Source organism: Hydractinia symbiolongicarpus, chromosome 1 (assembly GCF_029227915.1).
Source record: "Hydractinia symbiolongicarpus strain clone_291-10 chromosome 1, HSymV2.1, whole genome shotgun sequence".
Taxonomy (NCBI): Eukaryota; Metazoa; Cnidaria; class Hydrozoa; order Anthoathecata; family Hydractiniidae; genus Hydractinia; species Hydractinia symbiolongicarpus.
In genome coordinates this window covers 9,414,352-9,441,915 of record NC_079875.1, presented here as the reverse complement: position 1 = coordinate 9,441,915, position 27,564 = coordinate 9,414,352, and the positions used below count along the sequence as shown (strand labels likewise).

Below are 27,564 nucleotides of genomic sequence, written 5' to 3'. Positions count from 1 at the left end.
TTTCCAGCTTTAATGATGTACAACAGTGGCTCGTTAGAGATAGTTGAGAACTTCTGTTACTTAGGTGATATGTTGGGCAGTGAAGGGGGTGTTGGAAGAAGTGTTACTTGCAGGATAGGTCCTGCTTGGAAGAAGTTCAGAGAGTTACTTCCTTTGTTGACTAGCAGAGTCCTGTCAATTGAGGTAAAAGGTAGGTTGTATGAGGCCTGTGTAAGAAGTGTTATGTTGTACGGTAGTGAGACATGGGCAGTGAAGCAGGAAGATCTTGACCGCTTAGAAAGGAATAATATGAGAATGGTTAGGTGGATGTGTAACGCCAGTCTGAGAGACAGAAATAGTTCAGATGAGCTAAGAAGCAGGCTAAGTCTCCGTAGAATTAAAGATGTTATCCAGATAAGAAGATTGAACTGGCTGGGGCACTTAGAAAGAATGGAGGAGGATAATTGGGTAAGAAAGTGTAGAGACTTGATAGTTCCTAGGGCAAAGCCCGGAGGAAGACCGAGAAAGACTTGGCAGGAGGTTATAAGGACAGACTTGATACAGAGGAAGTTGAGTTTAGATATAACACAGTCTAGATCAGATTGGAAGAGGGTCATTAATATACCCCGTCCAACCCATCCTAGCATGGAAAACGGACGTTAAGCCGAGAATGATGATGATGATGATGTTTCAATTTTCCCAACTCACTCAAGTTATGCAAATTGACTGATTGGTAATTATTAGGATAGTTATTTTGTACACAGGGGTTTTAAATATAACAAGCATTGAATTGACCTTTGTTAAAGGGCTATTTAAATAAGATTGGTTCGTGAGTATAGGATGCGAAAGGGTATATGTACGTAGCCCTCTAAATGCATTCAGATTAATTCCGTTATTTGATTTTTTAGCTAAGAGTAAAAAACATTTACATACCTTATTGAGAAAAAGGATTCTTTAGAAAAGGTTTCAATGTAATTTTTAGATTCCGCTATTATTCTCCTTATGCTAAAATTCCCGCAAACCTTGGTTACGTAAAATTGAATCCGTCGAATTTTAGAGTTAAATAAAAGGCAAAATATAATGGACAAGTCATTTATTATCTTAGAAATATAGGCCGTGTTGGTTAAATTAAAATAAGTTAAAATAAATTGAAATATTCATCTTTCAATTTTCAATATTTTTTAAGCGTTATTAGGAACGTAGCTACGATGTGATGAAATTGGTTTACAAAGTTAGTTTAATTCCTAAATATTGAAGTTGGAAATAGTCATATTTATTAGGAGAAAATTAATTCTTAAGAACGCAACAAATTGGTGATTTTTTGTAGCAATGATGCTCTTGGTAATACATGTATTTACAAAATATGTCACACAGAAACATTTCTCTATAAATTTCTCCTATAAATCTCTGTAAGAAAAGGGATGCAATAATTTGTTTAGATCGTGAAGTGGTTAGATTAAGATGTATTAATTTCTTATTCACTCTGTTCAAACGAGAATAAGAGCCTTATTGTCTGCGTAATCTCTTCAAGACTTAGGACACTATTCGAGAAATAAAATTTAGTGGGTGGAGTCATCTTGGTATTCTGTGTTATCAGGTGCATGCGTATCCTACCCGATTGCTACGAAAATAAGTTACAATATATGATATTTATTTTATAATTACTTTTGTGTTTTGGTGCTAGTGAAAAGATAAAATTGGAAATTGTGACATCCAAAAAAATGTTCCCGTTTGAACAAAAATGTTATGTACAGACAAGTATGAACAAACTAATTACTTCTATCGTGTTAGTTTCTGTTATTGGGTGTAGCGAATGGTAATGTAATGGTAATGATTGCTGCAGCAACTCACCACAAATCAATTAATCAGAATTACGATAATTGGACACATTATAACTGTTTTTGAGCGCGATTGCTGAAATCTTTTCTTTTTTGTATTTTGCCTTTTAATTTTATTCCATATGGTACGATGACGAATAGCTGAAATTCCAAAAACCTGTAAGAGTGCAAGGTCTTTATATTTTATTTAATCGTTGCTGTGCTGCTTGTTGAAAAGACGATAAATCCAATTAAAAACTGTTTCATTTAAAAAATTGTTCCGTTTTGAATTAAAAGGGCTATATATAGATAATATGAACAAATTAAATTTTACTATTTTAAATTCTGCTATTGGCCGTAGCTTAAGAACGATGTGATTGGACGTTGCCTAATAATGATGTGATTGGACATGATTAGTATGATTGCCACAGAGGTTCACCACAAATCAATTAATAAGAATTACCGCAACTACTTTTCCTTCTCTGAAAAGCAGTTCCTAAAATGAATCTTTATGGTTGGTTTCTGTTTAACGTAAGTAAATCAAGAAGCTTAAACGTTAGGAACATAATGGTCTTAATTTGGATTGGTTAAAATTTCAAATTTAAATTTTTGTGATAATCTATACTTATACAAAGAACGCTGCTACTACTTCTAGTTCAGATTTTTTTTTTTTTTTTTGAAAAATTACCAACTCAGAGTTCAAATGGCATGAAAAGTTTCGTATACGTCGTTTACCATTAGTGAAGTAGTCTATGGCAGTATCAATGATAAAGAAGCAAAAGGTGTTTTATAAAAATACAGATAAAAAAATAATTTGTTGCAAAAAAGTTATTTGTATGAGGTAGGCATAGGAAGGCAAAGCTACATGAAAATCCAGCACGACGAATAAAAACATAAATTCGCTTTCAATCGCGCTTTTTTACAGAATTCTAACATCCCGGTGTCCCATAAATTGTCAATACAATAAGGGAATTTGACCTGTTACCAGCTTCATTGCGAAGTTAAATATACCTGGAACTAAATACGTTTAACCCTTTGAGATTTACTAAAGTTATAGAATATCTTAATCCAAAAACATTACAGGTGACAATTAACTAGACGACGTTATTGTAATCGGGTACAATGGTGCATAAATTGAAGGTGATCATTTTTGGTCATGTTTAGTAATATATTATAATTTTCTTATTTCTACTTATGTCAGAGCCCTTTTTCTCAAACATATTTGTGATATTAGTAAAAGTTTTTTTATGCTATATAAGTAGACTAAACAAACTTTTTAAAATTTTAAATCGGACTTGTATTGTTTTTGTATTGTATTCACTTATTAATAATAGTGTGAACACACTCAACGCGGTGCGAAGCCACAAATAACTGTGTGACCTGCCGTTAAACGTCCTGTAGAGCGCCTAATAAGAGCTGCAAACTGTGTCACACATTTAGGTGAGTGCTTTAGTACAGGTATCAAATATGTTGTATATCGAGTAAAGCGCACACAACATTATGGTGTTTCAGGTGTGTATATTATTTAGAAGATAACTTTACTTCAACTTTAGCGAAAATAAAAGCAAAGTTTACAAAACCTTGTTACCTCGTCATAATAAAAACATTCAGGCAATTTTAATTTATTTTGCGGAATAAGATTCCGTTAAAGCTTAAAAATTTAGGCTCAGCCCTTAGTGCAGGCAAACAATACTGCATATTCGTATAAGATTTAGGATGCTCCCTCAAAATCTACGTTCGTAGCCAAAATCTGAAAAGTGTCGATTTAATAATATATATATACTAGTCGTTAGCCCGTGGAAAAACCACGGGTTCGCCCGCCCTTTTTATACTGCATTGCGTGCGTCTCGCTACCTGCACAGCTAAGCTACCATTTTGCGTGACAGACGGACGGACGGACGGACAGGAGGATTATAATATAGATATGTAAAAATATACAGAAAACAAGTATTAAAAAACAAAAAGTCAAACAGCGACCTACAAATCTAGCACTGAACACACCACTATTTGCAACATCAAAATGGCCTTTGTGACTCTACTTTACACGTTCTTTCCTCATCATGTCATGGCCGCAAAAATCTGGAATTGTCTGTTTGTCGGGCGTTGTGATTGCTACACACGGGCAAGCAGAACAAAGTTGGCAAAAATATATTGCATTGGGTATTTTATGCATATATAAAATTGTGGATAGACCATAGAGATATAATCAAAGAGAAAGAAACGCAACGGCTCTTTATGCTAGACGCACCTCTAGAACAGGTGGTACAATCATGAAAATTCAAAGTTCCGAAAGCTTGATTGTTTCCTCTGAACCAATAGTGTCAAAGAAATTGTTTCGATTGTTATTTCGCCCAATCAAGGTTAAAATCTTACTAATTAACTACACGTGTTAGCATAATTTTGACTCGTTAAAACAACTTATGCAGTTGCTCGGAAAGTTATACAAAAGAAAATTCAACATGCCTAGTGTATATCGATAAGTAACTTAACAGTTAATCAACATTTTCATCTGTTGTGACCTGTGGATTTTTTTAAAAATCAGTAGCTTGAATTGCATACACATACATGCTTGTGTTAAAAACATGGTCATTCGACATTTCCATACAACGTTGCTGGTAATGCTGATCTGGTTTACTAACGCTGTATTGCTTATCAAGGATTTCTACCTCTATACGGAGTTCGTAAAACGTGTGTTTGAAATGAAAAGTGTGTGAAAATTTTGGTCATTATTTCTCAGTGCATATTTCCATTTTCTGATATGAAAGCAATTGAGTTCCGAGCTTACATTACTTGAATGTGGTTTAAACACGGGCAAGTCAGAACTGACAGTTCCAAAGAAATCCTTCATTGGCAAGCAATTGTGATATAAATTCTATATGCCTAGCCTCGTGGAGCTATAGTGAGCTATAGCTATACCCTCTATGACATGTTTAGAGCAGCTCCTGAAACTGAATAGAAATAACATAGTAGATTGCTAAAACTGTTGTGTTACATTTTTAAGTAAGATAACAAGTCACAACTTGCTTTTTTACAAAAGCTTTTAAGTTTTTAAAGTCATGAGTTTTCCAAGACCGCCATTTTTATTTACAAACGTGGAAAAATACTCCGAGTATATTTAAAAGGACACTATATGAACACCGAAAATTCACAGTTTTGGCCTTAAACTTTGCCTAGCCATCGTCCTTAACTAAAAGATTATTACTAAAGTGAAAAATAAAGCCTTACCTTCGTCCATCTATGACGGATTTATATTCTGTTCTGTACTTCTTGAAAAAAACTATACATGCGACAACAACAAATATGGCTGCTTGACCTTCCAGCTTCTTCTCCAACTGATTCTCCCGAAAAAACAAACGCGAGGGCAAATCCCTGAGAGCTTTTTAACAAGTTAACATTGGAGGAATTCAGTGGAAAACCTGATTATTTTCTTAATCTTTTACGATTCTATACTGAAAGAATCGGTAATTAGTCGTCTTGCGAGAAACGCACAAAAAGAGCTGGAGCCTAGTGGCGCACCTTTATCGCATTTTTTGTCTTAACAATAGGAATTTGAATAGAGAGTCATAATTTCTTTACAAGACACTAACATTCATCGAAAGTTTTCTTCTTTTATATCTAGTCTTTTATGGCTTATAAGTTAAATGAATTTATTAAAAATAACTCTGTAAACCTTTTTTTCAAATAACCTAGCGGATACATCATGATCAAACTTTAACTCTGAAGGTAATAAATTGGGATAGTGGGCGGATTATTAAGGATCGTAAACACAAGAAATTAAGAAAAATATTTTCTATTTAAGTTACACGACTTCTGAACTTCTTAATGTTCACAGCGGAGGACTTATTATTATTATAATGGTTTGGGTGTTTGGCTTTATCCAAAATCTTAAAGGTTGGTAATTTTTGCCATTTCTATAGTATTCCAGAACTTTTCTGGTTGTGAAGAGAACTTTTCCGTAGTACGGAAATTGCGGAAAGCTATTTTTGACGTTGGCTAATGGGCCTACCTCCTCTTTACCGGAAGAGCCCTGTCCAAGTGAAGTTGTTTCCCCATTTCGCGAAAAAGCTATAAACAGAAAAATCCCAAATATTATGCCCAGGATTGGTCATTGCTTGGAGGTTGTATTACCGTCCTGTCGTTATGCTTGGACCATTGTATATTCAATACAACTCACAATGGACTGCTATTTTCAGTTAAAGGTTTGATACCACAAGAGAATCAATTTTCGTTGACTTTTTTTTCTTTTAATTTAGAAAAAATTGCTTTCTCCGAAACTAAATGAGAAAATTGATATTTCCGGAATTCAGGTTTTAAAAAAAAGATTTACACTAATCTTTTTTTTTCTAATATGTATTACTATTCAATAAGGCCCGTGGAAAAATCCACTGAGGCAGGATAAAATTATTGATAAGGTCAGCAACCCATCCACTAAAAAAATTTTAGAATCTTGTTTTTACGTTGCCTCTATTGTGTGGAGTTTAAAGCGCTTATAAAGAAAATGTATATGATCATGTGCTTTTGATAAGCGGTTAATGAGATAAGGGTTTAAAATTTTTGCTGAAGTCAGCAATGGCCCCGTCAAAACAGAAATTTTTTTTTTAGAAATTTGTATACCTGTTCCCTTTATCGTATAGATCTTGGAACGGTGATCAGGAAAATGTATAGGTAATGTACTTTTAACAAACGGTTGAATAAATATTAGTATTTAAAGGTTTTTTGGTGACGTCATCAACCCGTCCATTCCTAAACGGATTTGGGGACCCAGCTTTGTGAAACTTACCCAAATTTGTCCTAGGTGGTCCCTAATTATCCACGTGGTGAAAAGCCATTGACGTCACCACCTCGTTTCCAAGTTATTTGGCCTCAAAGTTTTAGATGCACGGTAATGGCTTCATTAATTTAATATAGGATACTAGTCGATAAAGCCCGTGGAAAAATCCACTGAGGCAGGATAAAATTGAAAAATAAGCATCATATGAATTTTGATGACGTCAGTAACTCATTTGCAAAAAAAATTAGAACCTTGTTTTTACGTTGCCTTTATTGTGTAGACCTTAAAACGCTGATCAAGAAAATGTATGTAATCACGTGCTTTTGATGAATGGTTAATGAGATTTACGGGTTTAAAAATTTTGCTGACATCAGCAAAGTCCCTAATAAAAGTACAGAAAATTATTTTTTCGAAATTTGTGTACCCGTTGCCTTCATGTTATAGCTCTTGAAACGCTGATCAAGAAAATGTATAGGATCATGTACTTTTGACCAACGAATACGGAAATATTGTGGTTTAAAGGCTTTTTGATGACATCATAAACCCGTTCATTCCGAAACGGATTTGGGGAACCAGGTTTGAAAAATTACCCAAATTGGTCCCATGTGGTCCCTAGTTACCCAATCGGTGAAATAACATTGACGTCACCAACTCGTTTCCAAGTTATTTGGCCTCAAAATTTTAGGTGCACTGTAATGGCTGCATTAATTTAATATAGGATATTGACGTTAAAGTAGTGTTATTTTCGTCGCACCCTAACGTCAAAAAGTTTAACATATTAGACATATTAGACACAGTCTCTGCATTATTATAAGAGATTGACGTTAAAGTATTGTTATTGACAAAATTTAACATTTAAGACATAACTTTTTCGGCTTAATCAAAGGAAAATGAACACATCTACTTCGCCTGTTACAGACACACAGACACACACAATCTCTGTATTATTATAGAGAGGAAAGTTTCAAATTCAGCAGCTTTTTCTTTTGTGTTTTTCAGAGAATTAAAAGTTTTAGAAGGTGGGTTTACAAAGTGCGACGGAGTTACAAAGTCATAACTACAGCATTCAGGATTTTTTAACTATGTTTTACTGCATCATAACGGTCTTACTGTGTTAAGTAATATCGTAGGGCGTTAATTCTTTAACTTTACTAGTTAAACTAAAATACTTATATCAGAAACTGTGCAACAGGAGCGTTCACTGGAACAGTTTCATATTGGAATAAATTCTTTACAAAATCGTCTAAAACTTAAAATTGTTCATATTTGACGAAACAGGATTATTCACGAGTAGCTTTTCTTTGACATCATAAGGAATATGTTCGTCGAATGATGTATTAGCATTTAAAATACGACTTTGTGGCATATAAACTTTTGTTGCTATAAAAATGTGTAAATTCGTCAATGATGATTATTATTTATGGTATCACTGTCCAGATTTTTCATAAGATACTCTCTGATAAAGCAAAATGTTGTAACCTGTATATGTTATTGCTGAAAGCTTATTTCTCCTACATTGTGTGCGTTATGCATAATATTGGATGAAAGATATATCAGATACTAATCAAATCCTCCACGTTTATTGGACAAATATAAAGATCTATTATTTCTATAACAACAAAAGTTTATATGGAACAAAATCGTGTTTTTAAACACTGCATAAGGAAACACTTTACAACAGCCCAACAGACTTTTTATCATTCGTTTGCTTTCTCAAGACCAAAATAAAATTTAGTTTGTATCAACGTTTTCGTTCCGTGATAACAAGCGAATGCCTACACGTTGTTCTTTTTCGTCTTTTGACACGTTTCGAACTGTCTTCCTAATCTCTAAGTTGTTCTTGTAACGTCCACAAATCTTGTTAGCTATAAAACACACAGCCATGAAAACAAACGAAATCATGCAGATTGCCAAAAAAATCACTTCCATCACTGTAGAAACGTATTCAATTAAACATATTGCTGTTACAAAGACCACACTGATAACCATCAACAGTAGCAACGCCTTTATTAAATCACTTGAATTGCCTTGAAATTTCTTTTGCTGCCCTTGTTGGTCTTCGTGATTTGCGTTAGAAACACCATTTGGCATGTGATAATAATCCAAAATCAACATGTACAAATTTACAATGAATAAAATTACAACAGGGACCAAAACACCAACATAGAATGCCGTTTCATAGGGTACGCAACTGTGAAAAAATATAACATAAATGTATTTAACGTTAATTATAAATATCTCACTTTTTATTATATAAAGCGAACTGATTGCGCATATATTTTAGCATAGAAAGGCCTAGATTAGACGCATCATTTTCGAATAGCATTTAGTTCAACCTGGCCGCGTCTGAATAACAACGCCGATATTTTGCTAATCTTAATTTAATTGAGTTTCGCGCGGCCAAAGGTAGCTGAAGGAGGAACCAGGATGCATTAAATTTTGAAACGAAGGAACTTCTACATATGAAATAACAAAACAAATGTGCTTACAACTGGTTCCCTCCGTACGAATTTGTGATTGTTGTTGCAGTAACCAAAACTACAAAGATTGGAACTCCTGAAAAAAATCAGATCATATTATTTATAAAAAATAATATAAAATTTGTAAATGCAGAATGATTGTTACAAAAAAATAATAATAAAGCTTTTGGAGAAAACTTTCCATTCTGTTTATGAAATAGAAATTGTGAAATTAATAGAATATTAGAGGTGTTCATTCTTTTAAAGGTCTTTGACAGAAAAAACTTTTTGTTTCTTCATTGGGAAGAATATTCGACTTTCTTAAAATGTAACACAACTGACCTAAAGCAAATGTGACTGCCTTTGCCAATACTTTTATATCGTTTTCATTTTCTGGAGATTTGTGCATTAAATAAGTAAACACCAAATTCCAACAATATGTCGAAATCAAGAAGAACTGCAGAATTGCTGCAACGATTCGACACTCCTTTTCTGAATCAGTTTTTGCCACACCAAAGGCAAAGGTTATAACCAAGCAAAGCCACGAAGATAAAACGCACAGAAACGGCAAAAACAACTTTGTGGATTTTCTGAAACGCAATAAACAAATTATTTGATTATTGAAAGAATTTCACGACAGAAATGATAAGCAATTCTAAAAGATTCATATCTTCTTAACAAGATGAAATTGTTTTATATAAGTTGCCTTCTAATCCCATTTGTTTAACAGAAAATAAAAGATAAATCGTCAATCGAAAAAAAAAACACCATCTACTTAATATATTGTAACGCAAAATAAGCTTACCGAAATATAGAAGAAACTACAATTGTCACAACTAAAGCCAGAATTAGTATACCAGTTCCAAACCATGTTATTGCACTGAGTTTTGTAATGTTTTTGTCCGTTGGATTTACCATGCGTTGGCTAATTAATGTAACTGCGGAATATTCTTTGCACGTGCAATGTGCAAAATCAGAACTCGTTTTTCCTGAAATTGTTTGACATCCTTCCGATGACCAGAAGTTTTGTTTACTCCTTTTAGCGTGTGAACTGTCTTTTCCTGAGTATTAAAAGGTGTCTTGTTATGTAATTGTTACACAAAATGCATCTATAATGTAGCTATTGATTCTATCTCTAACTTGCCTGTCTGTGAGCCACAATGGGTATTTAATCACTTACCATCGAAGAAATTATTAAGCCAAACTATTTCCTTCAACATTAGGGAGGTGTGTTTTATTTCATTCAGAAAAGTGTTTTTTTTTATGTCTGCTAAACAATTAATTTAGTTAAATCAACAAAAATATTCCAATGAACAGGCACACGCCGCTTAATAAAGAAATAAAAATCATTTAAACTTTAACTTACATTTTTTTTCACAAAAATTCGGAGTGGGTAGTTGTTCCTGTTAGGCCAAGAATTTAACTTCATTTTTAATGGCTTTGCTATTTATAATCTGGGGTTATACACTTTGAAATAGAGATTCACATCATTAAATGTTGACTTAGATATCGCGACGTACTCTGTAAAAAAACACTCATTAAACACCAAAATTAACCAAATTACCTGTTTTTCTGATTAAACCCTGTTTCCAGTTTGCACATTTCACTTCGTCATTACTTCCAAAGCCGCCTTTGGGTCTTAACTGTACCGTAATGACTTGATTCTTAGCTTTTTTCTCATATGGGAAATTTACCGATAAGACCACGCTTTCAACAGCCACAGTTTCCAGTGACGGTGTAACAAAAAGTGAAGGTTCTGAGAAAGCAGTAACGTAAAACCATTGCTCTGACGAGAAAGACGACAATGAAACAACAGCTGCTACACGAGAGCTGTTCAAGATCTCCTGATGAGAGTTTAATACAATAATTTCCATTTGTTTCAACTCATTATCTGTACATGTAATTGTAACATTTTCATGTGTAGCTTTAGATAGAACGAATGCAAAGTGCTTTTTACTCACGAACAACTCTGTCTTATTTGCTTTTTGAGAAAGGAGTAATGCTATGCGATTAAAGCCTTTCCATATAATAGTGGCAGATCTTTTACTCCGCTCTGCTTCTTTAAATAACAACTTGTTTATATTTAATAGTTTTTCCAGTATGTCAACAATTTCAAGAAATATCTAAACAGGAAATGAAACTCTAATAGACCTATTTCAATATCCATTTTCGTTCCGCAGAATATACATACCAAAATACTGATTAACTTAAAAACAAGATTAGTTATGAGCAAATTTTTAGTTTGCTGCAAAGTTAGTGCAGATATGGTTTGTTTACCTGCAATATTTGCCAAATTAATTTGTTATACAGATTGTTATTAACATTTGGTGATTATATGAAAGAATAGCATGTATCAATGGGCCGTTCTAATGATCTTCTTTATTATTCTTGGTGTTATATGAGCTAGGTATTAACTAGCTTTGAATATGATATGGTACAGATAGTTTGCTGGCTGCTGACTTGCTCCAAACAAACGTGAAATTTCAAGCTGTTCACCAAAATTTTTGATGTTGCTGGTATATATCCTGTGTCCCCGGTTACTGAGTGTACCTCATTTTTTAAACAACATCTGTGAAAATAACATTAGCCAGGCTTTCTGACTGTGGTTTTATTATAGTAGTTGAGTTGACTTTGTTGGTGCCTTACCTCGTTTATTTTTTTCCAAGTTTTAATTTTGGATGTTTTTATAATTCACATTTTACACACTTTTATTTCAGAATTAGGATTCTTATTTAACTTGGTGGGAAAAGTTAGACTTTAAACTTTGTTTGGAATGTTCTTGCTTATTTGTGTCACACCTTAAGCCTCTATTGTAAATTATATTTGATAAAAAAAAGATTCAAAAATTCAAAAGTAAGGTTGACAAAAAGGATGAGATCCTAATTCTTAAATTTTGTATTCAAAGTTACTATCTTGGTATTTTGTTCAGGCAAATAAAGTTGTCCAGTGATTTTGCTCGGTAAAAAGAAATTTTTCCTTGAGAAGATCACTTCACAAAACAATTTAAAAGGTACTGTCTAGAAAGAAAGATTTCTGTAAAATTTACTCCACAAAATATTTGTCATGTTGAACTATGACTTTAATAAGTGAAAGCAATGCGACTTTTTTTGTGAAGTCAAAAACAAAATTTTTGGTTTTATTTTTTCACAAATCGACATTTTAGGAAAATTTCATTGAGATTATTTCCTGTAAATGAACACTTTATACAATTCTACAAGATTAATTTTTAAGATTTTATGAAATCTTAAAAATTAATCTTGTAGCAAGAAAAAACAATATATACATAAGGACCTGATTTTTAAGAACATTGAGACCGAGATTTTGACAAAAATTAAGCAAGTTTGCAGCTGAAATCCAGACATTCCTATAAGAAAAAGTAACTTATTTTACTTCCCTTTCTTTTTTGGATAAAAACCAAAAAAAACTAGGTGCCATTTAAAAAAAGACTTTACTTTCTCTATATGTAAACATTTATGGTAAGCTCTGAGCTCTATCAATTCGCATTACTTACAAACTGTAAGTATTAAAGTTAACCATCACAATGCCTAATACAAATGTGAGATTATTGACAGTCAATAAGAGAGAGAGAGAGAGTAGTGACAGAGGAAGTGTGACAGTTATATATATAATCACAACAGCCAATAGTTTCAAAATAAGAATTTTAAATGCCATTTTACACAACAAATGTTGAAAAATGATTTGTTGATTACTCATGCAACTAAGTTATAGCAGCAATCCTGTAAAAATACTTGTGAAAATGCTATAAGAAAATCTAGCTTTTTCTTGATCTCTTTACTGCGCCATCCCCTTTCCCCCAAGTTCAATGTCACTTTTCTTTAGTACTCTAAAGTTTTTGGAGTACTTATGTTAGCATCAGTCAACATGTTCAATATTGATTTTGGGGGATGGAGAGCTCAAAATTAAATTCACAATATGTTTTTCCAGAGTTGTAGCTTAGCTGCTGGCTACTTTAGCTACAAGCAAGCTAATTTTAATTTTTTAAAATGATCAGAGTAATATGAAGTACATTTTGAGCGTTAGTAAATTGTATATTGAGTTTTCAATTCACTTTGAAACAGTAAATTCAAAATGTATTTATATCTAATTCGAGAAACGTGGCTAGGTTTTAGAGGTTTAGCGAGTTAGCTAACATATACCGAAAGATACGCCCTTAAAATCTGCAATATTTTAACTTATCTGTCACACTACTACTACCAAAACCCTCTTTATAACTGTGTTAACTACGATTATTTGAAACTGCCAGAAAAAAGGTATAAAAGTCAACATTTTGTTGATACATTCTTTAAACTTGCATGTAAACACCCAGCATCCCGAAATTTGCTCATAACTAATCTCGTCTTCATGTTATTCTGCATTTTCACATACATATTTCGCGGATATGGAAATAGGTCTATTGAATTGTAATACTACGCTGGTCTATTATCATCAAATGACGTTTTTAATCATGGATGGAGAAACTTCTACATGGCTTAGAGAAAGCACCACAATTCTGACTTAAAAAAGTAGACAAGCTAAGCATTTCTGCCAAAGATATAATTGGTAAACATAGATCGCTTAACAATGTGAAAAGGCTGATTTAGATAGCGGATAAATAAGAATAAGTTACCTCTTTAAGGTTGGACCAACCAGCATAGTTTGTAATTTTTGAAATAATATCGGCAATCAAAACGATCTGTATATGACTGGTTACAAGAGTCTCGTTAAGAAATGTGTTTAATTTTTTAGTGGCCTTGATAGCTGTCATGCAATTTGGATGTGCATTACTGTCTGTGCAAAGAAGTGACTAAACAAATAAGATACAATATGAGTAAATTTTACTATATTGTCAAACACGAATTGTTACAAAATTGGATAGGTTTTTTTTATTTTGCGAAGGTTTTTATTTTTCATAAGATCACCAAAGTCTTAACAGCAATTTAAATCTTGGACTCCGAAGTACGTCAATTGGCTTTATAGTAAGGTCGATATATCACATATTGCCTGTTAAACATAACTGATGACCACTTAACTGGATATATTAGGATGGAAACGCATACGAAACAAAAATTAAATTTTCAATGTAAAGAAAGTGACAGGTTCGCAAACCTTAAGGTAGGTTGAAAAATTGTTGGCCAAAATTAAAAATTTCAGGTTCTCCAAAAAGACTTTGCCAACAAGTTGAGGTAGTTTATGCATAATTACGCAGATTTATTACTAACAGGTCAATATTGTTTTCTACTTTGAAGATTGTTGTCTTTAATGAAAATGAGTATAGCGCATTGACACTATTTCTCTGATTAAACTCGCCACAGATTAATAAAATAATAGAATGTCGCATTCTGAATGAAAAAATGTCTCACCTCGACTAGGGAGAAATGTCTTGGAATTTTAATACAGTAGCATTTTACTTAAGCCTTAACATGTTAGTTATTTCATATGTGTAAATAACAAAGTATTGCATTACGTACTTGATTAAGCAGTAGCAATGACTCTTCAAATTCTAAAAGGATGAAATCCATTTGATGTTACAGGAACAAAAATAATACTGCCTATGATATGCATAGGGAGAATTGGTGTGTACAAATATAGGATCCACTATGCAATAAGATAGGCATTATTTTAGCTTGCCATCATGATCTCAAAAGCCTGTTCATAAGCATTCACTGGTTCAGATAAAGTCAGCATCGCTTACATAATAGTGCACGAATTTGAGGATTAAAGCCAATATAAATTACCCTACCTTGCAACTTTGAAGTAAATGTGGAGTTGCTTTTTTGAGGGTCACAATATTCTGTTTCATTCAAAGGATTTTTTTCACCAGCTTGGTAACAACGAGTGTTTATCAGACAAGTGTTGTTCTAAACGAGTAGTGGTACATTAATCACAAATTATATTATAGACTTCAAGACAAACGAGGATGTAAGGTTAGTATAATAAAGTAGTAAACTTTAATAAAATGCAGATTGCACAACATTAGTTGCTGCTATGTTTGGTACAGTGCCTTTCCCATCAAGCTTTGTTCTTAAAGTAATAATCGAATCCATTATTTTCTGAATATGAATTTTTGTGGACCAATTTTATTGTTGTGTTTGGAAAAATCTATCTATATGCTCCTATTACATTATGACTTAACATTTTTCTAGTGTAAACATTCATAAAATTTTATGTTCAATTCGTACCTTTATTGCACATGTGTGTTGACGACATGTCATACACTTCGAATGATAAATAAAAATACGACTAGCATTTGCACTAAATTTCTTTCCATCATTTGAAACTTTGATGTGATATGTCACTGCTGGAACTGGTGACGGAAGTTCACACGAGACCTCAGCGTAACTCACAAACACTGCTTTTAAAATAGAAACCATTGGAAATTCTTCATTTTCTGCATAATTTGAAATCTAAATATATTACAAAGACCAAATCTGAAAAGTAATTTTAACACATACACACAATCAAGGATCGATAAACATAAATACAATTAGTCTATTTGTTTAAATAGTTGGTAAAACAACATTACCTTTAAAACAAAGTCATAACATATGGCGGTTTTTACCTACGTAATTAGGTGTAAAGATTCCTTAAAGGCTCTTTTGTAAACTTTGATAAAAACTTGGGAAAACATCATTATGTCCAATACAAAAATGAAAAAACTATTTCATTATGAAAGATCATAGAAGTGTTAATAATTTTTGAAATTACCTTGCAAGTCAAATTTTCTGAATTAACAAAATCCTCTCCATTAACTAACAAGGATGTGCATCCATGTGAAATGTCACAATATTGCTGTTTTGAAGAAAGTATTGGAATTGAGCCTGCAAAAATTACAAAATTTTTACGTTATTAAATCGTACCCATGAAAGCGTGAAAGATGAAGACTCCATGTATATTTTGTCCCTGATTAAAAAATGCCACAGAACACTTTCGCATGTATTATCTTGGAATTAGATATGTTGGATGTCCTGTTTATTGCACATTACCTTCATAATTCGCGAGGGTTAAAAGTAGTATCGTTGCCGGGGATAACTGTTTTGCAGCCCTTTCAAAATAAGATAACAATTCTTTTAGTTGCTGAGAAAATGTTTAGAGAACAATTGTAAACTCAGTTAACCTGCAATTAGCAAAACATAGGCAATATGTTCAGGAAAAAATCCATTAGACTTAAGAACGAAAGTAAAGATATTAAAAAAACCTAATCTGATCTGACCTACCTGATCTGATGGAACAATCGGTGGAAATAAAACCATCAAAACAGATGCAAGTTCCATTTTTACAAACGCCATTATCATTGCAATCGTTCACGCAAATTATATTCCGAATTTCCATTGGTGGTACCAGTGTTCCATTGTCATTTTTATTCCAATATTTCGAGCTGTCTTTTAAAATTTGCTCTTCACAAGAGCTTTTCATGACATTTATAACTGAACGAATATAATCGTAGGAATCAGAAATCTAGGAAATAGATATTTGAAAATAACCATAATTCTTGCATATATATTAATTTTAATTCCGTTTTATCTTAATAAATCATTCATGTAAACTGAAGACCTTATGATACAGAATCTTAGTTTAATGATTGCGTTGTCAACTATAACATTGCTTTTCGTGTAATTACAACTACGCTGCACTGTACCATATCAGTGATTACAGTAGAACCGCCTTCTCTCAACAGTTGCTGTACGAGACCAAATAGTCCTTAATGCTTCTGAGGAAAACAAACAATGGGTTTAACCCATCTACAGTGAGCCATGGGGAAACACGTTGTTTGCCAAAAACAGTAAATCTTATTTGTTTAAATTCTCTATATGCGCTTTTGAATTCTATATTATGTATCTCTGAGCTGCATTTTTTATGCGTAGATGGAATGGCTAAGTTTTTGTACCTGCCTGTTTTTTTAGCATTTTATAATTTCCCATGTGATGCTTTACAAATGGCAAATATTAGGCTATATAGAAATGACAAATAAGTAGTTTAAATGTCTTCTAACCTGCACGTCTGATATACATTCGTTTTTAAAAGCATTTAAATCAAAATCTTTCTTCAATAATTTTGAACACGTGCTGCCAGTCGTTGAATTTAGAATACCACTCATACATTTCTGCTCAACATCCTTTTCTATTTTTCCAGTCGGTGTAGGCCATTTTGGAGCAATAAAAACAGAATCCGGAGGATCGTAATCATATAATGATTCATCATCTTCGTCAGGTACAATGATTACGTTATTATTTGGTGTAGTTCGACGCTTTCTTGTTTGACATTTTAAAAAAGCTAGAAATGTAAAAAGAAAAATAGAATTAATACTAATTATCACTCAGTTTTCTACGGTAATCAACCCAATTTATTTATATATTTCTAGATCCAATTTAAATTACCGGTAATCAGCATTCAGTGTACTCGCATGGCTACACGCATTTATTTGAACCGAAAATCATTACATCGATAAATGCTACCTTTTTATAAATGATCAGCGAAGCATTTTTTGAGTGAGATGTTAATTTATGTGTGCCAATATAACTATGCGTGAAAAAATTCATTCATTTCAATACACACATGCCAACGCCTACTTTCTAAGAAAATGGAATTGCTGATAACCTGTTAAAGCAAGTAATTTTCAAACGCGTTCTACAACCTGTTCTCGTACCTGTATAACTCTTTATATTTATGTAAATGTAAGTTACACATACATAAAGATAAAGAGTTGTGACAGGAAATCAGGGTAATTATTCTTACCGGCGGAAATAAACGTTTGATAGTCGTCTTGTGTAAATGATGGCGGAACTACGACATTTTCATAGGTGCAACTTTCGGATATGTCGCTTCCTCTTTTTTCACAATTACATAATGTATCTTCACTTGTCCTTGGAGGTGCCCTACGGCATCTTCTGTTGGCAGGTCTCAAGAAGAATAAACTTGTTTTGTTTCGTAATCTAAAATGAAATAGATTTAATAAAATAAAACTTTATTCATCTTTAACAATATTATCTTCAGCATTTACTATCCCTATTCATACGGGAAAATTTAGATGCCTTATGTTATAGCCTTTTGAAATTTTTTGGCTACTGTTATGAGCTACAGCTCTGGACGTGATATATGTAAAAATGGCTGTGTTTAATTTTTTTTCGAAATGACAAAACAACATTACTTTTTTAGTACTCCCCCCCCCCCCCCCTTTCGCTGGGGTTCACTAATTTATATTCGGGTTTGTAGTTCTAAGCAGGAAGCTTTCTTCAGTTACTTACTTCCAGCTATTCACAAACTTAGATTCAGCAGGCCAAGTTTTTTCATTTGAAATTTTGGTGCCATCCCTTGAAATCATGTCATTGTTACTATCTCCATCGTAGGTACCACACAAACCGACGGTTGTTCGATAATATTGCGGTGGAAGATGAACAGCTATATTAGCAAATGGATACTTTCTTCCAGGTCTTTTTTCAACGTCAAAATTAATCCGTACCCCAGATGCAAATTTAAGCTACAAAATAACATATTCCAAACGCGTTAAGAACTGATGTCCCCTTTTTCCTTTTTGTTGATACCAAGTTATAGAACTTTTATTGACGACTAGTTTTATTACCAAACTGAAAACATTGTATTATAAAAAGTTACGAAGTTGTAATGAAATAACATTGCGACGCAAAAGCAACATTTTTAAGTTTGAATATCAGGCTTCGCACTTTCTTAGCAAGTTCGACGCTAACATCAAAACTTTGACTTTAGCAGGGCTTAAAAAATATGACAGTTGCTAATAAGAACGCGTAAAGCTCCAAATATCAGATATGTTGAATTTTGTATTTCTTATGTATCAGTCTTCTTCTTCTTTTTTATTTATTTATTTTATTTTAAATATTGATATTCTTAACTTTGATTGATCTTTTCTGTCGAATAAAATACTTGCATATGTTAAAAAATATCATTGTGAACTATAATCTTGAAAATTCCATAGCAAACAAAAATGTGAAAATAATATTTCTGAACTTACAAAATATCTATTAGTTCCTCTCACTATATTTGGTCTCGTGCCTGGACTTAAATGTCCACTTTTAAAGATGGTTCTTGGTGACGTTCTATTACACATGTTGAATCCTAAGATGTCATCATTTTCTTGCGCTATTACAGCGCATGCGCAAGTTACTTCGTTGACACATTTAAACAAGCGTATTTGAACCTGCAAGAAATAAAATCCAATAAATCTACTACAGATACAGAGTAATGGTTGATAACGGGTCTGCAAACAAAAACCTGACCAAATGTAGAAAAGTTAGCCATTATGATATAGTGCGAATTTGTGTGTCGTAGTTTATATAAATGTGAAATAACTCAGAGCATTAATTTAACAAATATAATTTTGTGATGCTAAGTTACTTCAAAAAAATATACCACTAATACTTTTTTGCAAATTTGAGATCCACACTAAAACCAAGTGTTAGATTTTCGTGCAAGTCTCAGACATCGCGTTACCCAGATTTTTGATTATGTGTCTCCATATCGTGTCGAAAAGAGGGCATGTATCGTCAAGCGTGAATCAAGATAAAAAGAATGTTTTATCTGTATACGGAAGTATACCGATAAAGCACGTACATATGGTATTTTTATAAGTTATAAAATAGCTCTCCAAATAAATTATAAGTTTAGCAAAATTCATATCAGAAATAACAGCTTTAAGTTTTTTGAAATAAACACACATTTTGGTGTCTCCAAGCTTGACAGTGTAATTCCTCTGTTTTTTTTCCGAAATCTAATTACGTTATAATATCATTGTCATCTCTTCTTAAAATTGAAATGATAAAGCTAAATTTGATCTTCTTAACTGCTGTACCACAAAAGCATATTTTGATAGGATCTGTAGCTACCTTATATCACAGCAAACTAACTTACCTTAAAGTTGTTCTTCGTACTTTGGACAAGAACAAAGTCTCCATCATTGAAGAAGGCATACCATATACGATCAAATGTTGTAACATAAGGATCACCAGTTACAGTGCAGTAACCAGGAGAAACGTTCTTAGTTTCAACCTAAATGAAGTATTTTCTTTTAATATTACTTCAAATTTCATGCTGAGAGTGTGATCATTAAAACATTAAAAGTAAGATTGACTTCTTTTGTCTGAAATCAGTAACCCCCAACTGTTGTGGTTGTCATAAAAACATTTTCATTCCACAACAATTTCCCCTCTAAATCACATTATAATGTAAGTATGGCAAAAAAGAAGTTAAATAAAGCTGTTCTCCTTCAAAATATGCACTGGAATATACCCGCTGCCATTTGCAGCTACCATCCTTGGCTAATGGAGGGAAAGTTAGAGCCAGTTGTAAAATCCACGGGTTCGTTCGTTAGTATAATGTACTTAGTATTTATTATTTATTAATTAAAAATATTTACTTATCATGTTGTTTTGGAACTTTTTAAAAACCTTTTTGATTCTTCAGATATTTGGTTTTAAAGATTCCCATCTGACCTAATAACACTATTATTGATTGTGTAAAAAGTTAGTCCGCATAAAGTTATTTTTTAGGTATCCTGAAAACTTACACAAATTTAAGCTTTTTGAGACCAGCAAATTTTGGAAGGTAAATAATGATCTGATCTTCACTTACAGGTAGAGTTGTAATGTTACCATTTTTTCACAACCATAACATAACATCACAGGTTCCCGTACTTCAAATATTTATATCTTAAGTATCTTAAGGAGTTAAAAATATATTGAAAAAAGATTCCGAAAGACTAATTAAACTACCTTTCTCTGTAACATCAAAAAATTAATTTAAGGTCCCTCAAATGTTTGGCAATTTGTAACCACGTATTTTAAGTGCCATCTTAACACAATAAAATTAAAACAAATGCAAAATACAGCAAGTAAAACAAATTACTTGAATAGGTTTACTTTGATAGCAATTCCAATCATAGGTATTCATCACTTTCTGTAATACTGGCGAAACTATAACACTTTTATTTATACCGTTTACAAAATCATCCTTAGTTCTCAGTGTCAAATATTGCGTATTAGTCTGATTTGATCTAAACTTTAACACACATCGGCTTAAAAATATATCACGGTGCGATTGACTAAATCCTATTTCAACATAACAAGCACGAGTCCGATCTGCACAAATGATTGGTGCTGTGACTTGAACTGTAACGTTGACTGGTCTGCCACCTTCCGTAATTGATAGTTTATTGGGGGTAATCTACGAACGAAATGGTGAAAGTAAAGGTATATTTGGATAATATGAAGTGCAAGACATTGTCCCCTACCTTTTTTCTGATTTTCTTACCTTTATACCAGCTATATACGCATCACTTTCGATAAAACGACTTCTAATGGATGAAGTGTTTTTAAACCATGTTTGAACTTTACAGTTAATCTAAAATAACCAAAATAAATACAAAACAAAATGTCAAAATTGCGACTATTATTGTTTGTCCCAACAGTTAACATTTTTCTTGTACATATTTTAATTTTTACTTATTCTGTACATCTCATTAATTCGAACAATTTGACTATTCCTATCGAAACTCTAGCCTTGTGGTGAAGGTTTTGTTTGCAAAGCAGCAGTTGCGGGTCAAACCCCGGCCGTGTCATGCCAGAGACTATAAAAATTGGGAATCAATCCTTCTGCATAGCGTTTAGCGTGGGTATAGGGTTGACATCACAGATGGTTCTCTGGTTTAGCGATTTCTGTGCTTGCAATGGGACATAGTGAGGCTGTCCTGAATAATCGCTATATATAACAAATAAAAAAATAAATAAATAAAATGTATAAATATCAAATTCAAACCTCAAAGGACTATAACTTACACAAATCAAACGTTTCTCTTAAAAGAAAATGTTTTACTTAAGAAAGAGAATCCTTATCATTTACCTGACTCCCTAAACAAATTTCTGTTAAGTTTGAAATCTTTTCAGAATCTTTCAGTGTTTCATTTTTTAGCACATGTGATGTTGAATTATACCAAACAACGTGCACAACGCTATTGTTGCCACGGGTAACGTGTGTTAAACATTGAAGACGCAATCTATAAGCCACAGCAGTGGCGTAAATAACAGGTGCCTTTGTAACGGTAGGATATAATCCTAAAATAGTAACAGCATTTCATTTAGTTCATGGAGATCAGGAAAAATTAATAATTTGACATAGTTAGAAAAGAGAGACGTGAAAAAACTCTGGGCACGAGTGTGAATGGAAATTGCTTTTATGTCAGATTAGGTTGTTTCTATTCCCAGGGTGCCACAGCTAGAATCCATTTTGAAACGCCGCATTCAGTAAATGGTGGTATAAGGTCTTTACTGGTATTGTATAGATTTTAGCATAAGTTTGAATTTCTATTTAAATCTAATATAAACTTAACCTGTTTTTTCTCCAACGTAATAGATCCATCTCCCTGGTTTTCTTGCATTTGTGTTGGTCAACATTTGAATATAGTTGGAATAACCACCACGGAATTTATGATTATATATATTAAATTTGTTTGTTGGACCTTCCTGCCAACCAATCTAATACAGATAGTACAAACATAGATTGCAGATAGATTGCAGACTATTTCAGCTTATGCTTTACACTAAGTTTCACAACATGAAATTAATATCAAACATGCAAATAAATCATTCATACCGATGCGTCTGAATCGATTTTGTCGAGTTGGTTATAATGAAAGAAAACATACGTTGATGTATAATCACAAGCGAGAGCCATTTGAAATGTAAATCGTTTCTAAATATACAAAACGAAACTTAAATTTGAATAAAAGTTGTTGTATCTTATAGTTTTTTAGGTGCCTCTTTCGTTTTATCTAATTAGAAATTTACAATATCTGTTAAAAGTTCTTATTACGTCACAAAGTAACTTGTTTGTGCAGCTTAGATGGGTTACTTTTTATCCTAAATCCTAGAGTAAAAAGTTTTTCTGCTAATTTTACGCTTTTATTCAGTGAGCAAAAAATGATTTACTAGGACCTCGGAACTGATTACAAAGTTTCATCGTTCCTGACTTTCTCTTGTTGTTTGAACCTAAAAAAAAATCTCAATGATGCAGGAGAAAGTAAAGAAACTAGTCTAGAAATACCTGCGGCTCATTATATTTAGATGCCTTAAACCACGTGACAACCAACACAAAATTGGGAACGAAAGTTACATCAAGACCGTTTTTTAAATCTTCAGTGGCTTTTTCGATTACCCTCCCAGCTGTATGAATTTGATAGCTAAATCTTGAACCATTGTATTGAAATGAAAGATCATTCCACAATGCTGCTATGATTGGTGGTTGGTACGGCTGACCGTTAGATCGAATCCTTACTGGAAACTGACGTGAAAGGAAACTAACGTATCTCACATTTCCAAAAACGATGTAGCCTTTGATTGATAACTAAAATGGAATTGAATTAAATAGGTAATGCAATTTTTTTTCGCTTGAACCAGCACTATTGTTTTGTATTTTAAGGTTTAGAACATAAATTCAGGCCTTTGCATAAGCTCAGATGGAAAAAGAGTTATTAAATTCACTTTTTAGAACTAAAAACGTCTTAGGTACTTAGCTACATAACTGCATCTTTTCATTAAGATTAGGTTGTCTCCACTTAACATTTTATACGTGAAATGATAAGGTACCGAAGGAGGAATAATGAAATTTAACCAAGGTTTACTCTATTCTAAAACTTCATGTGAATCATGACTTAAAGACTTGCTGTGACAAAGTAAGTTCCAAATATTTTTTTACTATGGCTTATAGCTTTTATTCCATATTTAAACTGCTGCCATGAAGCACAAATAAAGAACAAATTGTGGAACCAGTAAAGAAACATGTACATTTCCTTTGCATTTTTCCAAAGTGAGAACGTAGCAGTTACTCCATACCTTCCCCTCTAAAGTTTTCAAATATGGTTGATATTATAACACAACACATGATCATTGACTTGTAATAAATCAACTTTAACGCGTTATTCTTACATGAATATACCAGCAACCTGTATGGAAATTAGCTGGCTGGTATGGTTTTGTCAGACAAATCTTTGACCTCTCTTGTCAATTCTGACAGAAATTTTACGTCTTTGGCAGTCCACGTATCGTATTTTACCGAAGACCACTTTACCCGTAATGGATAACTAAAGGTAAGAGATAAAAGAAAAATTTTTAGAATTGGTGTTTTAACCTCATTCAGTCCGGGGTTTTTTAAACATATATTGACCGGGGGGAGAGGAGGGCTGATTCCGTTTCGTCCTCATTGTTCTATGGCTGTTAGTGTAGGTGACAAATATTTATTTTATGCATACAAAAATTTCCATGCCACATCATCTTTTGATTTTACGTTAATGACAGTGGACACACCACCTGGTAATAATAGAAAATATAACTTAATATGTAAACAAACATGAATCTCATGTTTTACTGTTGAAGTACCCAGAATTAGTGTCAATAAATTTGTTTGAACGCTTATTAACATGGCTAGTGACCTAACTACATTGTCCAAAAAAACGATAGAGAGAGCGCCAGAAATACCCTATCTGGCATACTTTCGTTAATAACTCTGGAACTATAAATTTTCCTGTATTACCCTAGTAGCTGACTTTTCATCAAAAATTTACAGCAGGTGGTCTGCCACACCTATTTTGAAAGGCACTGCTCCAATTATTTGTAGCTTTTTGGTATATGGATATTATAATTGTTAACATTTAGGTTTATATGTCTGAAGTTGTTCCAAAAACATGCGCCCTTCGATTTTACCGCCCTTTTAGAAAACGCCTACTTACGCCCTTTATTTTAAACTTTGATACCTGCATTGCTTGTCAAAAAATTTTATATGCTTTTTTCATTTGATTGTAAGCATTTCTCAATAAAAAATGTATATATGTCAAATGACAATAATATTTGTTACGTTGGAGCCGCAAAGAGTCTTAAACTAAGCCAAAAAATATTGGATTATAAATAAAGTATTGATTTATAAAGTATGGAATTATATTATTATAAGAACACTAAACCGAACATTTTATTTTCTATTTTTATCTAATTTAATACAATAATAACCAATTAACCCGGACGGTGCCCCACAATATCGTCCAAGGTCTAACTGCCGACCCAGCTTGCGAAGTCAGTGCAATGACTGATTATTATATTAATGTTGGCTAAATAACGCTCAATGATACCAGCGTATTTTTCAGGGCAGTATTTTGTCACATCAAAAAGGCAAAAATTGCAAAAGTACTTAGGTTAACATTATCTACAGTTTATAGCTAGTTATGCTAGTTATGTCCACCAAAATTTAATCTTATTTAGCATAACATAATTGTATCTATTAACAACACAAGCAACAAGTACGGGATTTTCTTTTTGTTTGTTTTTACGGCAGCTGCGACACACTTAACTTGGATCAAAATCTGTAACTGAAGTGAGGATTGCTTATTTGCATATCCAATCCTCATTTGTGAATGTAGATCGTTAGGAATTAGTTTATTCATGTCCCTTCCCCTGCTCATTTTTTTTCTTTTAATTGCTGACTCTCCAGCTTATTGAAATCTATGCTTACTCTTTACCTAGGGGTACAATAAAATCTCAATTTAATGCCAGTTATTTAAGAAGTATAAACCTTTGACCGTACGTTAAAGACAGCATAATAAGTCAGGCGTTAAAAAGATATGGTTAACTCTGGGTGAATAACTTCCAAATATGCTTTGTAATAAACGACTTATTTTGTAATTACATTTTGTAATAAAAACTGCTTGTTTTAAATAAAATTCGTTGTTACTGATTGTCCTGAGGAGAATAAATGTTCTAGTGATTCTTGTGTTGGAAACAATGGTCTGGCTCAATGTCCTGGTAAGATTAATAGTTCTGGTGATTCTAAATGGTAAATTTGTTCGTTCTGATAAATGTCCATCTAAAATAATATAACATGCCGCTTTTAATAAAAAAACGCGTCAGGTATGTTAGCTGTTTTTATCACAAAACGAGGCAGATATTACAAAATGAGCCGCTTTTACTTCAAAAGGCAGGACAACACAAACCTGTACAGCTTTGTTGTTTCTCCGGTTAAAAAAGGGGATATGATCGACTTTGATGTTATCATAATTGTCATCATATAAATTCTTTGTCAACTGTATTCCATTCTGGGCATCAATAACTGTCGTATCATTTGCACCACTACCAAACGGAAAAAAATCATTTAACTCCAACATATTTGTTGTATGGAAAATGCTAAAAATGATTAATAATGCTTTACACATATTGAATTAAAGCTTAGAGCAGTCTATGCCTTTTAGTTAGTTTCACTCTTTTCACTACATATTTTGCAGCTCTTTCTCAATTCCTGCACGCACTGTTTTGAAAGCGTGGTAAAGCTTTTATTCAAATTATAGTTTCTGTTCAAATGTTTTAAAGCTATAAAAAAGCAATTAAATGGTCATTTGCAGCAGTAATTGGAGATATGTTAAATTTAATTAGAATTATGTTTCATAAGATCGGACACAATATTTTTTGTTTGTAACTATTTAACCTATTTTCAGTAGGGGAAGCAGTTTTTTGGCTGTGACGTTTTATTTGACTTTACTTAAAATTCAATTTGAAAAGTTATGTAAGTAAATATTTTTTATAATGGTTCATTTATGGTATTTTTATTTAAATATATGGCAAGTGGTAATTTTTATCAATTTTGAAGTTCTACTAAGTGTATACGTGTAATTTATGGTTGGATAGCAAATCATTTATGATATCAAATTAAACATGGCGTTTACTTTACTTAAGAATTGATTCCATGAACAAAATATCAAGATCTAATTGATCACATAAAAAGTAAGTTCAATTTTTCTTCCTCAGTGTTCATGATGTCAGCAAAGAAATAATCACGTCATAATGTTTACTTGCGGTCGAATTATGCACAATTAAAATAACTGCGGATATTTCATTGTCAAAGCAATTCTAGATCATATGTTTGATGGAGCACAATCTACTGGCTGCAGTTTTAAATTTCTATAATACGTACCAGGAATGAATAAATTTTATCAATATATTTAGTATTTGAACTGACGAACGAAACCTAAAAAAGCCAAATTAAACCAAAACGAAACCAAAAAATTGATGGAGATCTATTTAAAGACTGTAACGGTTTTATAATTACGAAGAATTGATTAATAGTGTAATTAAAGTCCTAAATTTAACTTTTTTTAATTGACACTAAGTTCCAAATTATATGAGGCGAGTTGGTGATGGCCCGGTTGGTAGCTCAAACCGTTTGAAATAAATGCATATTGGATGGGAAAAACCAACCAGGGACAAGACCTAAACTGATGTGGGGTTGAAAAAAATGCGCGTAAGTCTTTAAAAATGGCGGATGCAAGATGTAACAAACAAGCAAAATTAAATTAAAATTATTATTTAGGAATTTAAAAGCTGCTTCACAGGTTCTAAAGTCTAATCAAACTTCTTGTCTGCTGCTTCTCTGTCCATCACTGTTTTTGTTTTGCTTTGGATAGCAATGCGCATGATCTTCTTTATCAACGTGGTGCCTGGGTCAACAAAGTCATTATATGAACCAATTCGAACCCACCTAA

The 27,564-nt window shown here is 32.7% G+C and overlaps 4 protein-coding genes across 4 annotated transcripts; all 4 read right to left on the bottom strand.

The window, feature by feature from the left end:
- Positions 1-7,632: 7,632 nt before the first annotated feature.
- LOC130636748 (adhesion G protein-coupled receptor E5-like) lies at positions 7,633-10,563 on the bottom strand. The gene is made up of 4 exons (XM_057446584.1): positions 9,832-10,563; positions 9,369-9,616; positions 9,057-9,123; positions 7,633-8,758 (listed from the first exon to the last, which is right to left on the bottom strand). Exons 1-4 carry the CDS (start codon positions 9,942-9,944, stop codon positions 8,299-8,301), a joined length of 888 nt encoding a protein of 295 aa, XP_057302567.1. The 5' UTR covers positions 9,945-10,563; the 3' UTR covers positions 7,633-8,298.
- Position 10,564: 1 nt separating this feature from the next.
- LOC130636755 (uncharacterized) lies at positions 10,565-15,083 on the bottom strand. Its single transcript, XM_057446596.1, has 4 exons — positions 14,767-15,083; positions 14,495-14,526; positions 13,654-13,830; positions 10,565-11,149 (listed from the first exon to the last, which is right to left on the bottom strand). The coding sequence occupies exons 3-4, from the start codon at positions 13,789-13,791 to the stop codon at positions 10,565-10,567; spliced, it is 723 nt and encodes a 240-aa protein (XP_057302579.1). The 5' UTR covers positions 13,792-13,830; positions 14,495-14,526; positions 14,767-15,083.
- Positions 15,084-16,672: 1,589 nt separating this feature from the next.
- On the bottom strand, positions 16,673-21,466 carry LOC130648380 (von Willebrand factor D and EGF domain-containing protein-like). The gene is made up of 8 exons (XM_057454459.1): positions 21,458-21,466; positions 21,303-21,392; positions 20,898-21,215; positions 19,905-20,042; positions 19,009-19,194; positions 18,269-18,501; positions 17,760-17,956; positions 16,673-17,297 (listed from the first exon to the last, which is right to left on the bottom strand). Exons 1-8 carry the CDS (start codon positions 21,464-21,466, stop codon positions 16,975-16,977), a joined length of 1,494 nt encoding a protein of 497 aa, XP_057310442.1. The 3' UTR covers positions 16,673-16,974.
- Positions 18,862-26,193, bottom strand: LOC130648290 (uncharacterized). Its single transcript, XM_057454359.1, has 5 exons — positions 26,023-26,193; positions 23,091-23,390; positions 22,641-22,739; positions 22,378-22,522; positions 18,862-22,102 (listed from the first exon to the last, which is right to left on the bottom strand). Exons 1-5 carry the CDS (start codon positions 26,191-26,193, stop codon positions 21,864-21,866), a joined length of 954 nt encoding a protein of 317 aa, XP_057310342.1. The 3' UTR covers positions 18,862-21,863.
- Positions 26,194-27,564: the final 1,371 nt, after the last annotated feature.

Excerpts from the sequence above, each read along its gene's own strand:
- LOC130636748 (XM_057446584.1), bottom strand. The coding sequence starts at position 9,944 with ATGGTAAATCCAACGGACAAAAACATTACAAAACTCAGTGCAATAACA. Across the intron at positions 9,124-9,368 it reads GGCAGTCACATTTGCTTTAG|GAGTTCCAATCTTTGTAGTT; the intron begins GTCAGTTGTGTT and ends GATTTTTTTCAG. Across the intron at positions 8,759-9,056 it reads TCGTACGGAGGGAACCAGTT|TTGCGTACCCTATGAAACGG; the intron begins GTAAGCACATTT and ends ATTTTTTCACAG.
- LOC130636755 (XM_057446596.1), bottom strand. The coding sequence starts at position 13,791 with ATGACAGCTATCAAGGCCACTAAAAAATTAAACACATTTCTTAACGAG. Across the intron at positions 11,150-13,653 it reads GTTGGTCCAACCTTAAAGAG|ATATTTCTTGAAATTGTTGA; the intron begins GTAACTTATTCT and ends TTTCCTGTTTAG.
- LOC130648380 (XM_057454459.1), bottom strand. Across the intron at positions 20,043-20,897 it reads ATCAAAGTAAACCTATTCAA|GTTGAAACTAAGAACGTTTC; the intron begins GTAATTTGTTTT and ends TACTTCATTTAG. Across the intron at positions 17,298-17,759 it reads TCAAACGTTTATTTCCGCCG|CTTTTTTAAAATGTCAAACA; the intron begins GTAAGAATAATT and ends TTACATTTCTAG.
- LOC130648290 (XM_057454359.1), bottom strand. The coding sequence starts at position 26,193 with ATGTTGGAGTTAAATGATTTTTTTCCGTTTGGTAGTGGTGCAAATGAT. Across the intron at positions 22,740-23,090 it reads CTAAATATAATGAGCCGCAG|AAACGATTTACATTTCAAAT; the intron begins GTATTTCTAGAC and ends TTGTATATTTAG. Across the intron at positions 22,103-22,377 it reads TTACGTTGGAGAAAAAACAG|GATTATATCCTACCGTTACA; the intron begins GTTAAGTTTATA and ends TTACTATTTTAG.